The sequence below is a fragment of the Phragmites australis genome, chromosome 17, assembly GCF_958298935.1.
Source record: "Phragmites australis chromosome 17, lpPhrAust1.1, whole genome shotgun sequence".
NCBI lineage: Eukaryota > Viridiplantae > Streptophyta > Magnoliopsida > Poales > Poaceae > Phragmites > Phragmites australis.
Genome location: NC_084937.1, coordinates 22,485,451 through 22,495,684, shown reverse-complemented (window position 1 = coordinate 22,495,684; position 10,234 = coordinate 22,485,451). Strand labels below are relative to the sequence as shown.

The 10,234-nt window shown below is 46.3% G+C and overlaps 2 protein-coding genes across 2 annotated transcripts; one reads left to right on the top strand and one right to left on the bottom strand.

The window, feature by feature from the left end:
* The first annotated feature begins 669 nt into the window (after nucleotides 1-669).
* On the top strand, nucleotides 670-4,486 carry LOC133897645 (uncharacterized). Its single transcript, XM_062338438.1, has 5 exons — nucleotides 670-1,050; nucleotides 2,174-3,104; nucleotides 3,264-3,359; nucleotides 3,602-3,738; nucleotides 3,912-4,486. Exons 1-5 carry the CDS (start codon nucleotides 812-814, stop codon nucleotides 4,090-4,092), a joined length of 1,584 nt encoding a protein of 527 aa, XP_062194422.1. The 5' UTR covers nucleotides 670-811; the 3' UTR covers nucleotides 4,093-4,486.
* A 1,237-nt stretch (nucleotides 4,487-5,723) lies between these two features.
* Nucleotides 5,724-9,780, bottom strand: LOC133897352 (exocyst complex component EXO70B1-like). Its single transcript, XM_062338056.1, has 2 exons — nucleotides 7,375-9,780; nucleotides 5,724-6,329 (listed from the first exon to the last, which is right to left on the bottom strand). The coding sequence occupies exon 1, from the start codon at nucleotides 9,492-9,494 to the stop codon at nucleotides 7,599-7,601; it is 1,896 nt and encodes a 631-aa protein (XP_062194040.1). The 5' UTR covers nucleotides 9,495-9,780; the 3' UTR covers nucleotides 5,724-6,329; nucleotides 7,375-7,598.
* Nucleotides 9,781-10,234: the final 454 nt, after the last annotated feature.

Here is a 10,234-nt window from a genome sequence, read left to right as displayed (position 1 = left end):
GGTTATGAGACATACCGTATCAAATTAAGGTCAATGTATGGTGGATATCCGTCCCTAAGATATACCATATTTCTAATAATCTTTTAATTATTAATTATAAAATTTTAATCAACATTTCTCCCCTTCTCATGGCCCTGGATTTTTCTTTTGCACTCTTCAAAAATTAGACTCAGCCACTTAAAGGATTGCATGTGTAAGTTCATGTAGACAGTGGATCCTACCATGTGACCTTCTTTGTGATTCCCCTACTGATAATTACCACTGGTTGTTGATTGCTTACACTTGCAACACTATCATCACCAGGGTTTCAAAATTCGATTCAAGACAAAATACCGAGCCTTGACGATTTCTTTGATATTCGTAGTTTTCGATAATAATTCGGTGGAATTCAGTAGATATTAGTTGAATTTTATAAAAAAAATTATTTTTTGAATTTTGAATTTGAACTTAATCGAAAACTGATCGATTTCTGAATGCGAACCGTAACATATTGATCGGTAACCGTGAATATCGAGCTGTTACTGACATATTTTGAAACCTGATCATCACAAGTGAAGTGCATGATTTTAAATGCACGCCATTTTTTGCGAGGGAAATTCAGACCATAATTTGAATCCAAGGTGTCTAGTCATCGTCCTCCCCATTTCTTGCCGACGGCCGCGGGGTCCACGCGGCGGCATCATACTTGGCTTTTGTTCCGGCTTTGCCCCCCAACCTCCTCCGGGCACAGCCGAGGCCCGAGGTTCCACTTCACTCAGCAAGTCAGCTTCTTCACGCCAGATCCAGCCTCGCTTGCCCACCACTCCGCCTCATGGCCGCCGTGTCGGCCGTCTGCCGCCGCCGCCGCCGCCTCCTCCTAGCTATCGCGGCAGCCGCGCTCCTCCTCCGCCCCGGGGAGGCGTCCGTGCACCAGTACCGCGGCCTCGGCTTCGCCAACAAGGGCAACGCCTTCATCCTGCACGCCGGCAGCGAGGGCCTCTACGCGCCAGCGGCCTCCCTCGCCAACGCCACCGCCGAGGACGACGCCGCCGTGGCCGATGCCTTTATCCGGTAATGCACTAGCCAGTAGCCTATTTGGTTCGCTCTCCGGTGGCTAATTTGGTTTGTGCGCGCGTCTGCAATGCGGTCGGCTGCGGTAGAGCGGGGTGGCGTTGTGGCTGCCGGCAGCCAGGCGGATCTTGGATCCTTCCGTCCTGCCGTCTTGGGGACTCTGCCAGATACTTGGATGGTTGGGGGTTTTGTGGGAAATTAGTAATCTTGCGCCTTGGTGTGCACTAAGTGTAGTATCGGTGGTGGCCAGAGGGTCAGATGTATTGCTCTGATGCCTAGGTGCAGATTTGTTACGAAGTAGAGCATGCTGCTTGAGCTATTGGACTCGTTTTTACTTCATGGGAAGCGAGAATTGAGCTCGGTAGAGTGAGTTTGGACCTTTATTTTGCGGATGATGGACATGAGTTGCTATTATGGGGGTTGAGGAGCACAAAAGCAAGCTTTTTGTAAGATCAGTTCTTCATGTCAAACATAATAATGTAGGATGACTTTGGAGAGGGGCAACCCCAAGTAATTCCATGTTCTGTAATCATATAATTTTTTATGCATCTAACAAACTTAAGAGAAAGGAACTTGTATTATGTTCTCCATGCAATTGCAATTCGAAAGCCAATATGTCTCAGTGCTGATTATTTTTAAGATGCTGCTTACTTTTTATCTCCTTGAGTTTTACTTGCAAGTTGGTTACTGCAGTTCAGTAACTTTTTATTGTAAATAGCAGTACAAGCATGCTGACCACCGTTCAGTACAAATGCGCACATGTATTTTGTAGTCATTGTTTATTGCTTTTTGTTACTTTGACCGATTGATTCAAATTGCAGTTATTCAATTCAATCTAATCAGACACTATGCTTCAGTGCTGATTATTTTTAAGATGCTGCTTACTTTTTATCTCCTTGAGTTTTACTTGCAAGTTGGTTACTGCAGTTCAGTAACTTTTTATTGTAAATAGCAATACAAGCATGTTGACCACCGTTCAGTACAAATGTGCACATGTCTTTGTAGTCATTGTTTATTGCTTTTTGTTACTTTGACTGGTTGATTCAAATTGCAGTTATTCAATTCAATCTAATCAGACACTATGCTTCGGAGATTTGACTTTCCCATTTCTACCACTTTTCAGATTTGACAAGATTACTTTTAGGAGACCAGAGGATGCTAATGATTCTGTAACAGAGACTAGTTCATCTAAAGTTCAGATACTCGTCTTTGAGATAGAAGACCGCGAAATAATCGGTGGATCAGCTTATGGAGGTCAGAAAGCTATTTGTTGTACCTCAGATCTTGCAAAGCTAGGAGCTTGCACAGAAGGTTCTGTCATCTACCGCCCATCCCAGGTAAATCCTGGTTGGCCAAAGTTGTTTGTTGCATCTTTTGATGGAAGTGATCTGATTGCAACGCTGCCATCAAGGACCATTCCAATAACCAAAACTGGGATGTACAATATGTACTTCATACACTGTGATCCGTCACTTGCTGGCTTGGAGATCGAGGGGAAAACCATATGGAAAAATCCTTCTGGGTACCTTCCGGGTCGGATGGCACCTCTTAAGAACTTTTTTGGACTGATGTCTTTTGCTTTTGTCGTACTTGGGATCTTTTGGTTCTATCAGTACATGAAGTTTTGGAGAGAGATTCTTCCACTTCAGAACTGTATTACTCTTGTGATTACACTGGGCATGTTTGAGATGGCATTGTGGTATTTTGAGTATGCTGAGTTCAATGTGACTGGAGTTCGGCCGAAAGGCATCACATTTTGGGCCGTCACGTTTGGAACTGTTAAGAGAACAGCTGCTCAAGTTATTATTCTCATTGTCTCAATGGGATATGGAGTTGTCACGCCTACTTTGGGTGGCCTGACATCAAAAGTGGTCATGCTTGGAGGAACATTCTTTTTAGCAACAGAAATTCTTGAATTGGTAGAAAATCTTGGTGCTGTGAATGATCTATCTGGAAAAGCTCGGCTGTTCTTGGTCTATCCAGTGGCCATTTTGGATGCCGCATTTGTTATTTGGATATTTATTTCTCTAGCTAAAACTCTTGATAAACTTCAGGTGAGCAAAACCTCTTCTTCGTATCCTTTGCTAGTTCTTTTGCAGTATCAGTTTTAGTGCACTATCCTTTGTTCTTGTATTATTTTTTCCAGCTAAGAGGCACTGACTCACATGATACAACACACTAACCATTCCTGATCTTTTTGTTGTGGACGATAGGCAAGAAGGCTGATGGCCAAACTTGACATTTATAGGAAATTTACAATTGCATTGGCTGTATCTGTTCTGGTGTCTATTTGCTGGATTGGCTATGAGGTATGCTTATGCATCTCAAAATCATACTTTAAGTCTAGAATTACCAAGAAAACATTGTTGCATCGCAAAAAATTGGATTACTTTCTCTTCAGTCTTTGCAGAGGGAGTATAGCTTTAAATAACACCTTTCTAATCTTAAGAATCTGTCCATTTTGCCTTGTTCAGATTCCTTGGTTTGCACCTTACATGGTTATGCATCTGTTTCATAATTCATTGATATCATAGCAATTTCTTTTCTGCAGATTTACTTCAAATCAACAGATGTATTCAATGAGCGATGGCAGTATGCATGGATAGTTCCTGCCTTCTGGCATGTCTTGTCTTTCTCTCTTCTTTGTGTCATTTGCTACCTGTGGGCACCTTCACAGAACTCAACGAGGTATAGTCCTGATCATTTTGTAACTTTCAGCTGGATGATGTTTTTGTTGTATTGTCTCATTGGGATTTCAGAACTTTTGAAATGAAATTTTATGCTAACACAGTAAGTTAGGGCACTCCCCTTTTTCCTGTTAGAAATGGAAAAGCTTACTGCTCTTTGGCTTTGCATTTCAGATTTGCTTATGATGCAAACGAATTCTTCGATCGGAAGGACAATTTATCATTAATTAGGCCAGCGCCGATTGCTTCCAAGAATGGATGGAATTTGTCTTCTACACCAGATGTCAAAGCAACAGTGAACGTGAATACCATAACATCTTTTGATGGGGATAAGGAGGAAAACAAAAGGGAGTAGAAATTACTGTCCATTCGATCGGGCAAAAGAATATTCAACCACATCTGATCCTCTGAGGTGGACAACACGTTAAAGCAATTTTGGTATTTAGCAGAGGATTGGCCATGCTAATTCTAGTTAATGGAATACGTCATTTGAGGTTCTTTATTTAATTCATTTCCACCATAGTTTTTCACACGCTCCATCATGTTGTTATCATCATAGTCTGAATGATGATGGTATATGATAGGAATAATTAATATGTGGCATTTTGAGGGATGTATAATGTATAATATTTTTGTAGACATCATATTGCTTCTGGTTCGTGTGAACTCAGATGCATCTCATGTATGTTAGATGATAAATATTTTGCTAGATCTTTGTTAAAATTCCACCTACTTGTCTAATATTTGAATATTAATGTGCATTTCTTATCAAAATTTACCACAGATTCGTCAGGTACATCGTACATTAGACAAAAGTCTTGAAACCAACAATTCAACTATTTCTTTTTTTCGAACAATTCAACTATTTCTTTCTTTTTCTAACAATTTAACTATTTCGGACAGTGGTAAAAAGCTTTTAACTTTAAGATTTCTACATATTTCTTCAATTTCATCAAAAATTCTTTGTTGCAACTTTCAAACAAGGCCACCTGAACCTTTGTAAACCGATAAACAACTGTATAAACGTCACCTTGTAACTGTACAAAGCCATGATGTCCCCCCCCCCCCCCCGGCCTTTTGGCAATATACGTGCCAAGTAGGGGTACCTAGTCGGCATTGTTCTCCGCCGTCTGTCTTGAATCCAAACATGCATTGGACCAACCAACCAAGAGAACATGCACAATTCTTTCATGCGCGCAGTCTTCAGTGGAATCATTCCCTTGCCCAAGTCTTCACCGTGATCTCTCAAGAAGCAAATGAAAAAAAAATACATTTTACTCTCTGAACTATCACGTTTGTTCAGATAACCCTCTAAATTTTAAAACTATCTATTTAACCCACTAGATTCATAAATCTAGCTCACTTTACACCTTAACTATTTAAGAAGCCGGTTTTAGTGAAGAGGAAGATTATGATGTGGCCACTACGTGGCAAAAAAAAAAAACAGGTGATGTGGCGTCCATATCAGCAAAACCGGCTTTCTAAACAGCTAAGGATGCAAAATGAGCTAGTATAAATCTATAAATTAAATAGACAGTTTTAAAGTTCGATCGAGTAAAATGGACTTCTTAACAAGCAAATTGGTCCAGCATCCACATGACCGGCCTAAACTGGCACCCGACAAACACATACTTCCTGTACGGAGCTCATCTTGTCTATGCCTGTGCGCCGCTGGTTGGACGGGTGGCAGCGGCCGCGCCCGTGGCCCGAGCCGCCGGACCACTAACCATTTGCTGGTGGCCAAGCAGCGGCGACGTCAGGGACGCAAGAGCAAAGGAGGGCAGGGGAAGAAGGAGCAGAGGAGAGAGAGTGAAGAGGAAGATTATGATGTGACCACCACGTGAAAAAAAAAAAGACGTGGCGTCTGTAGGAATAAAACCGATTTTTTAAATAGCTAAGGGTGTAAAATGAGCTAGATTTATAAATCTATGAGTTAAATAAATAATTTTAAAGTTTAGAGATTATTCTAATAAACACAATAATTTGAGTAAGTAAAATGGATTTCTTCCGAAGCAAATTAGTCGAGCATCCACATGGCCGGCCTAAACCGGCACCCGACAAACGCATACTTCCTGTACGGAGCTCATCTCGTCTCTGCCTGTGCGCCGCTGGTTGGACGGACGGCAGCGGCCGCGCCCGTGGCCCGAGCCGCCGGACCACTAGCCATTTGCCACTGGGGCTCGACCAAAGCAGTGACCGGCGAAACGCGAGCCCCCGCTTCGCCTGGCACGGTTCACGAGCCGCACGGCACGGTTCCGCTCACGGGCGCGGCTGGTAGAAACGGACGCCTCGTCGCTGTCTGTTTTTTCCTCCGGGCACACTGGCACCCACAGTGCCCAGGCACGGACGAGAACGACGTATATGGATCTCGGCTCTCTCAGGGCGGCCTTTTCGGCTTGCTCCGTTGCCCGGCTCGCATGCTTGCTCTCGCCATGCCGTCTGTTGTCGGATCGATCATGCCTGAAGGAAGATCAGCAACCGACCTGACGCTAGCTCACCGGCGGAACGCTTTCTCAAGTCAATCATCCTAACTGGGAGGAACCGCAGTCTCGTGTTCGCTTAGTTGGATAACACAATTTCTAGATGCATCATCTGTAATGAGTTGACATTCTTCCCCAGTCCAATAAAGTAACAGATCAAGTCAACAATATCGTAATTTGCATGAAAATCGTTCGACAGAAAAGCTCCCAGTAAGGTGGGGGAAAAAAGGATTCTGACTCTGACGTCCATAACGATCTAAAAAGACACTAGTCTGACGGTCTGACACGCGAAGATTAGCAACGGCCAACAGGCAGGCCAGTTGTTATCCGGTGAAAAGTGAAGGGTACCGATGAAATACAGCTAATTAACAAACCATCAGTATGTAACTTAGTGTCTTACAGAGCCAGAGTTCACAAACCAATTCCAACCCAGCATTGCTAAATACAGGAGTGAAATAGCGACCTGGATCACATCATCCCAAGCAAACCAATCATTTCCCTGTTCTTGAACAAACTACATGTCATCAGTAGTACATCAGCCACCGTTGCCTATCGTTCACCATTTCTTGTTTTTCTTCAAGTCCAAGTCACATAAATGTGTTTTAGGAAATGTTATTTACAACATCTGTATAGACCAACAACTATCATTCCCTAAAATTGTGATTGTGACAATACTGCAAGAAGGAAGGTAGTCTCAATTTAAGAAAAATATTGGCTTGTAGCATTACAGTTTTTAGAGTTACAATACTGCAAGAAGGATTGTAGACATTAGAATTGTACAGTGAATACAATTGTATTTTCAAATCTACCATGCCGGCTATTTTTATTGAGAGTTCGTGTTGCATTAATTGTCCCCTATTGGCTATCATGGTTGTAAAGAAATATAAGGTGGAAAACTATCCAAACAGCAATGGTATTACATAATCATATCTGTGCAACCCAGTACAATAGTGGTTTTTTTGGCATCTAATCTTTCAGGAAGCAATCTTCACATACATGTCAGCCGCAAAAAAGATTATTAAACACTCAGCTAAATGTCAAATGAATACCAGAAGTTACAGGTTACAACTATGTAACATGACTAAAAGAACATTCCTATATGAACACACTACTCGTAAAAAATATAATCATAGTGTAAAATGAACAAGCTCGCTTACAGAGGATAAAGAACTGGGGCTTTTGACAGCTTCACTAAGATCCTGATCCTGTTTCAGATTACCTCTAGTCGAAGAAATCATCACCAACCATACCCCTGAGCCTCAGGGGAACAAAACAAAAGACTCAACCACCTGCATTGGCCTTCCCCAAAGAATTAAAGAATACATGGCAAGAACACTCATGAGGCAGCAGATAACTCTTGTAAGCTTTTTCAAGCCATCTTTCATCCATGGGACCTCCTCCTGTTATGTGGCGATGGTGATGCTCCCTCAAAAAAATCTGCCATGACTATCTCAAGATCCTCAACTGAGTACTTGATGTATAACTCCGGGTGCCTCCCATTTTCTATGTGATGACGGAATCTGCCAAGGAAGGACCGATAAGCTGGGAGCAGCTTCTCCGATATTGAGATCCTAAGCTCTTCTCTCAGCTGTGTGTCTGGTACATACCACCCCGACTGCACCCTATGTGCCTCCTCAAATGCAGCATTGAAAGCTTTGAATCGCTCCCGGAGTGCTGATTTGCATATCCCTGATGAAAAGCCACCGCTAACATGAAGGCCCTCATCTCTCAGACAATTTAGGATTTTCAACCATGCAGTTCGCTGGTAGCTTGTGGCTGCCTGCCGGAACTTGCCTGTGAGTCGCTTCAAATATTCATCCCCAATTAGACCCCTGAGCTCTGATGAATCCCTTACCTTGTGCACGATATAGTGCACATTGTTCATGAAGAACAAATGAGAGAGTGCGACATCCTTGTAGAGTGACGCCTTGCTCTCAAGATTGTGTTCAAGAACAACAATAATCCAGACAAGATGAGAGGCAAGGGGCAACTGGCTGTCAGGATTGGGAAGGTCAAGATCAGGGAAGGCCGGTGTGGCCTCATTGCCCTCAGCGGCAATCCGGGAGCTAGCTGATGGCCGTGAAACAATCAGCTCAGAAAGCGTGGCCTTGTAATCAGAAATGAGGCTGCTGTAATTCATAACATAGCGAGTGAGCGGGTGGATGGTGCCACCGGGCACCGGAGTCTTGGACGGGTCGCGGAGCACGGCGTTCTCAAACTCAGAGAGTATCCCACGCACGGCGTCGGCCAGACGCGACCTGATCTCGGCAGCCTGCACGTATATCGACTCCGCGGCTTTGGAGGCGACGAAGATGTCGGAGATGTCAGGCAACAGATCAGCGACCGCGTCGTGCAGGTCAATCATCTTGAACAGCTTCTCGGGGGAGCGGCGCCCGATGCTGATGGCCTCAGCGAAGCCGAAGAGCTGCAACGCCGCGCCCTTGACGGCCTCGGCGAAGGGCGAGTCGTGCGTGGTGACAGCCGGGGTGGTGGTGGTGGTGGAACTGGATAGCGGGGGGTCGTGGAAGATGAGGAAGCAGAGGCGGCGCTCGCTGGCGAAGACGCCGCGGACGGCGGCGCGGGCTGCACTAATCCAGCGGCGGATCTTCGTTTCGAGGGCGTCCCACTCGAGCCGCTGGACGTCGCCGATGCTTAGCTTCTCGACGCCGAGGCGGCGGAGGGCGGAGTCGACGGCCGGCTTGCGGACGGAGGCGTAGACCTGGACGCACTCGCGGCCGTACCCGGCGGCGGCCATGCGGGAGGCGATAGCGTGGAGGTCAGTGATGGCGTCCGCGGGGAAGAGGTCGATCTCGCGGATGCTCCGCAGGGAGCGGTAGCTGCTGCGTCTGCCGACCGAGGACGACACGGATTCGTCGTCGTCCCCTGCATCGGTGACGTCAGAGTTCCTCCGGTCGCTGGAGATGGAGAGCGAGCTGAGGCCGGCAAGCGCCTCCATCTCGAGGTCGAGCGCGCGAGCCGACAGCACGTGGCGGAACTCGTCCTCGAGCCGCGCCATCGCGACATGTACGGCGCTGGAGCCTCCCCCCGCCGACGAGCTGCGCCGCGGGCTCCCGACGGCCGCCGGCGACGGCGGCGCCAGGCGCCTGAGGTCGTCCACCGCCCGGAGGAACCGCTCCGCCTCCGCCCGGTCGCCGCCGCCGTCGAAAAGCATCTGCTCCTCCCCGCCCCCGCCCGCCGAGGACCCCGACGCCGTGGAGTCCCACCGCATCACCACCCTCTCCGCAGCCTCCAGGTCCGCCGCGGCGGATCCGTCCATGCTGCCTCACCCCACCCCGCCCCCTTCAACCCTTCCCCCAATTACGCCCGCGCGGCAGGACAACACTCCCCGCTCGTGCGTGCTTGGGCTTCGCCGCAGGGTCGCGCTCGGCGGAGGCGGAACCCTCGATGAGTAGTGGTAGCTAGTAAGCCACAGCTAGCAATCAGCGGCGGCGACGCGAGGAGAGGAGGGCGCTGCGCTGCTGGCCCTGCTAAGACCTGTGCTTTATCTATCTAATCACGCCTTCTTATCTCGGCGATTTCTCTGCGTCCGCTTGGGCTTCCTTGTATTATTAGCAAACTAACCAGAAGCAGATTACTGGCTGTGGCCGACGGTTAGGGATGCAAGTTTCGCATTTTTTCCGTCAAAACTTAAAAAATAAACTAATCATTCACTTTCACCTAATTAAATTAAAAAATAAACTAAATAATAACCCAAAACTACCTATTAAATACTATTTGCATACTTATTGACAGCGACTGGTGCTGATTAGTGGGGTGTGGGCAGGCCACAGCTATGTGGTCCCGACCATGGAGTGGGACAGCATCACCGTGGGTCATATCCAGTGGGTCGCGGTGAGCTGATGGCTGCGCGGGGCCTTGACCGGCGGAAAAAAGTTCTATGCAAAAGTTCCGGAGACACCTCATCCTGCGTCTATCATCTAGATTATCGTAACCTATTGTAATATAGATCTTATTAAAAGGGTAGATGAGATTTTTTTAACACTAATTATATATATC

Bases quoted from the DNA above. Each gene is read 5' to 3' on its own strand.
- LOC133897645 (XM_062338438.1), top strand. From the start codon at position 812: ATGGCCGCCGTGTCGGCCGTCTGCCGCCGCCGCCGCCGCCTCCTCCTA. The intron at 1,051-2,173 runs GTAATGCACTAG...ACCACTTTTCAG, and splicing joins GTGGCCGATGCCTTTATCCG to ATTTGACAAGATTACTTTTA. The intron at 3,360-3,601 runs GTATGCTTATGC...TCTTTTCTGCAG, and splicing joins TTTGCTGGATTGGCTATGAG to ATTTACTTCAAATCAACAGA.
- LOC133897352 (XM_062338056.1), bottom strand. From the start codon at position 9,494: ATGGACGGATCCGCCGCGGCGGACCTGGAGGCTGCGGAGAGGGTGGTG.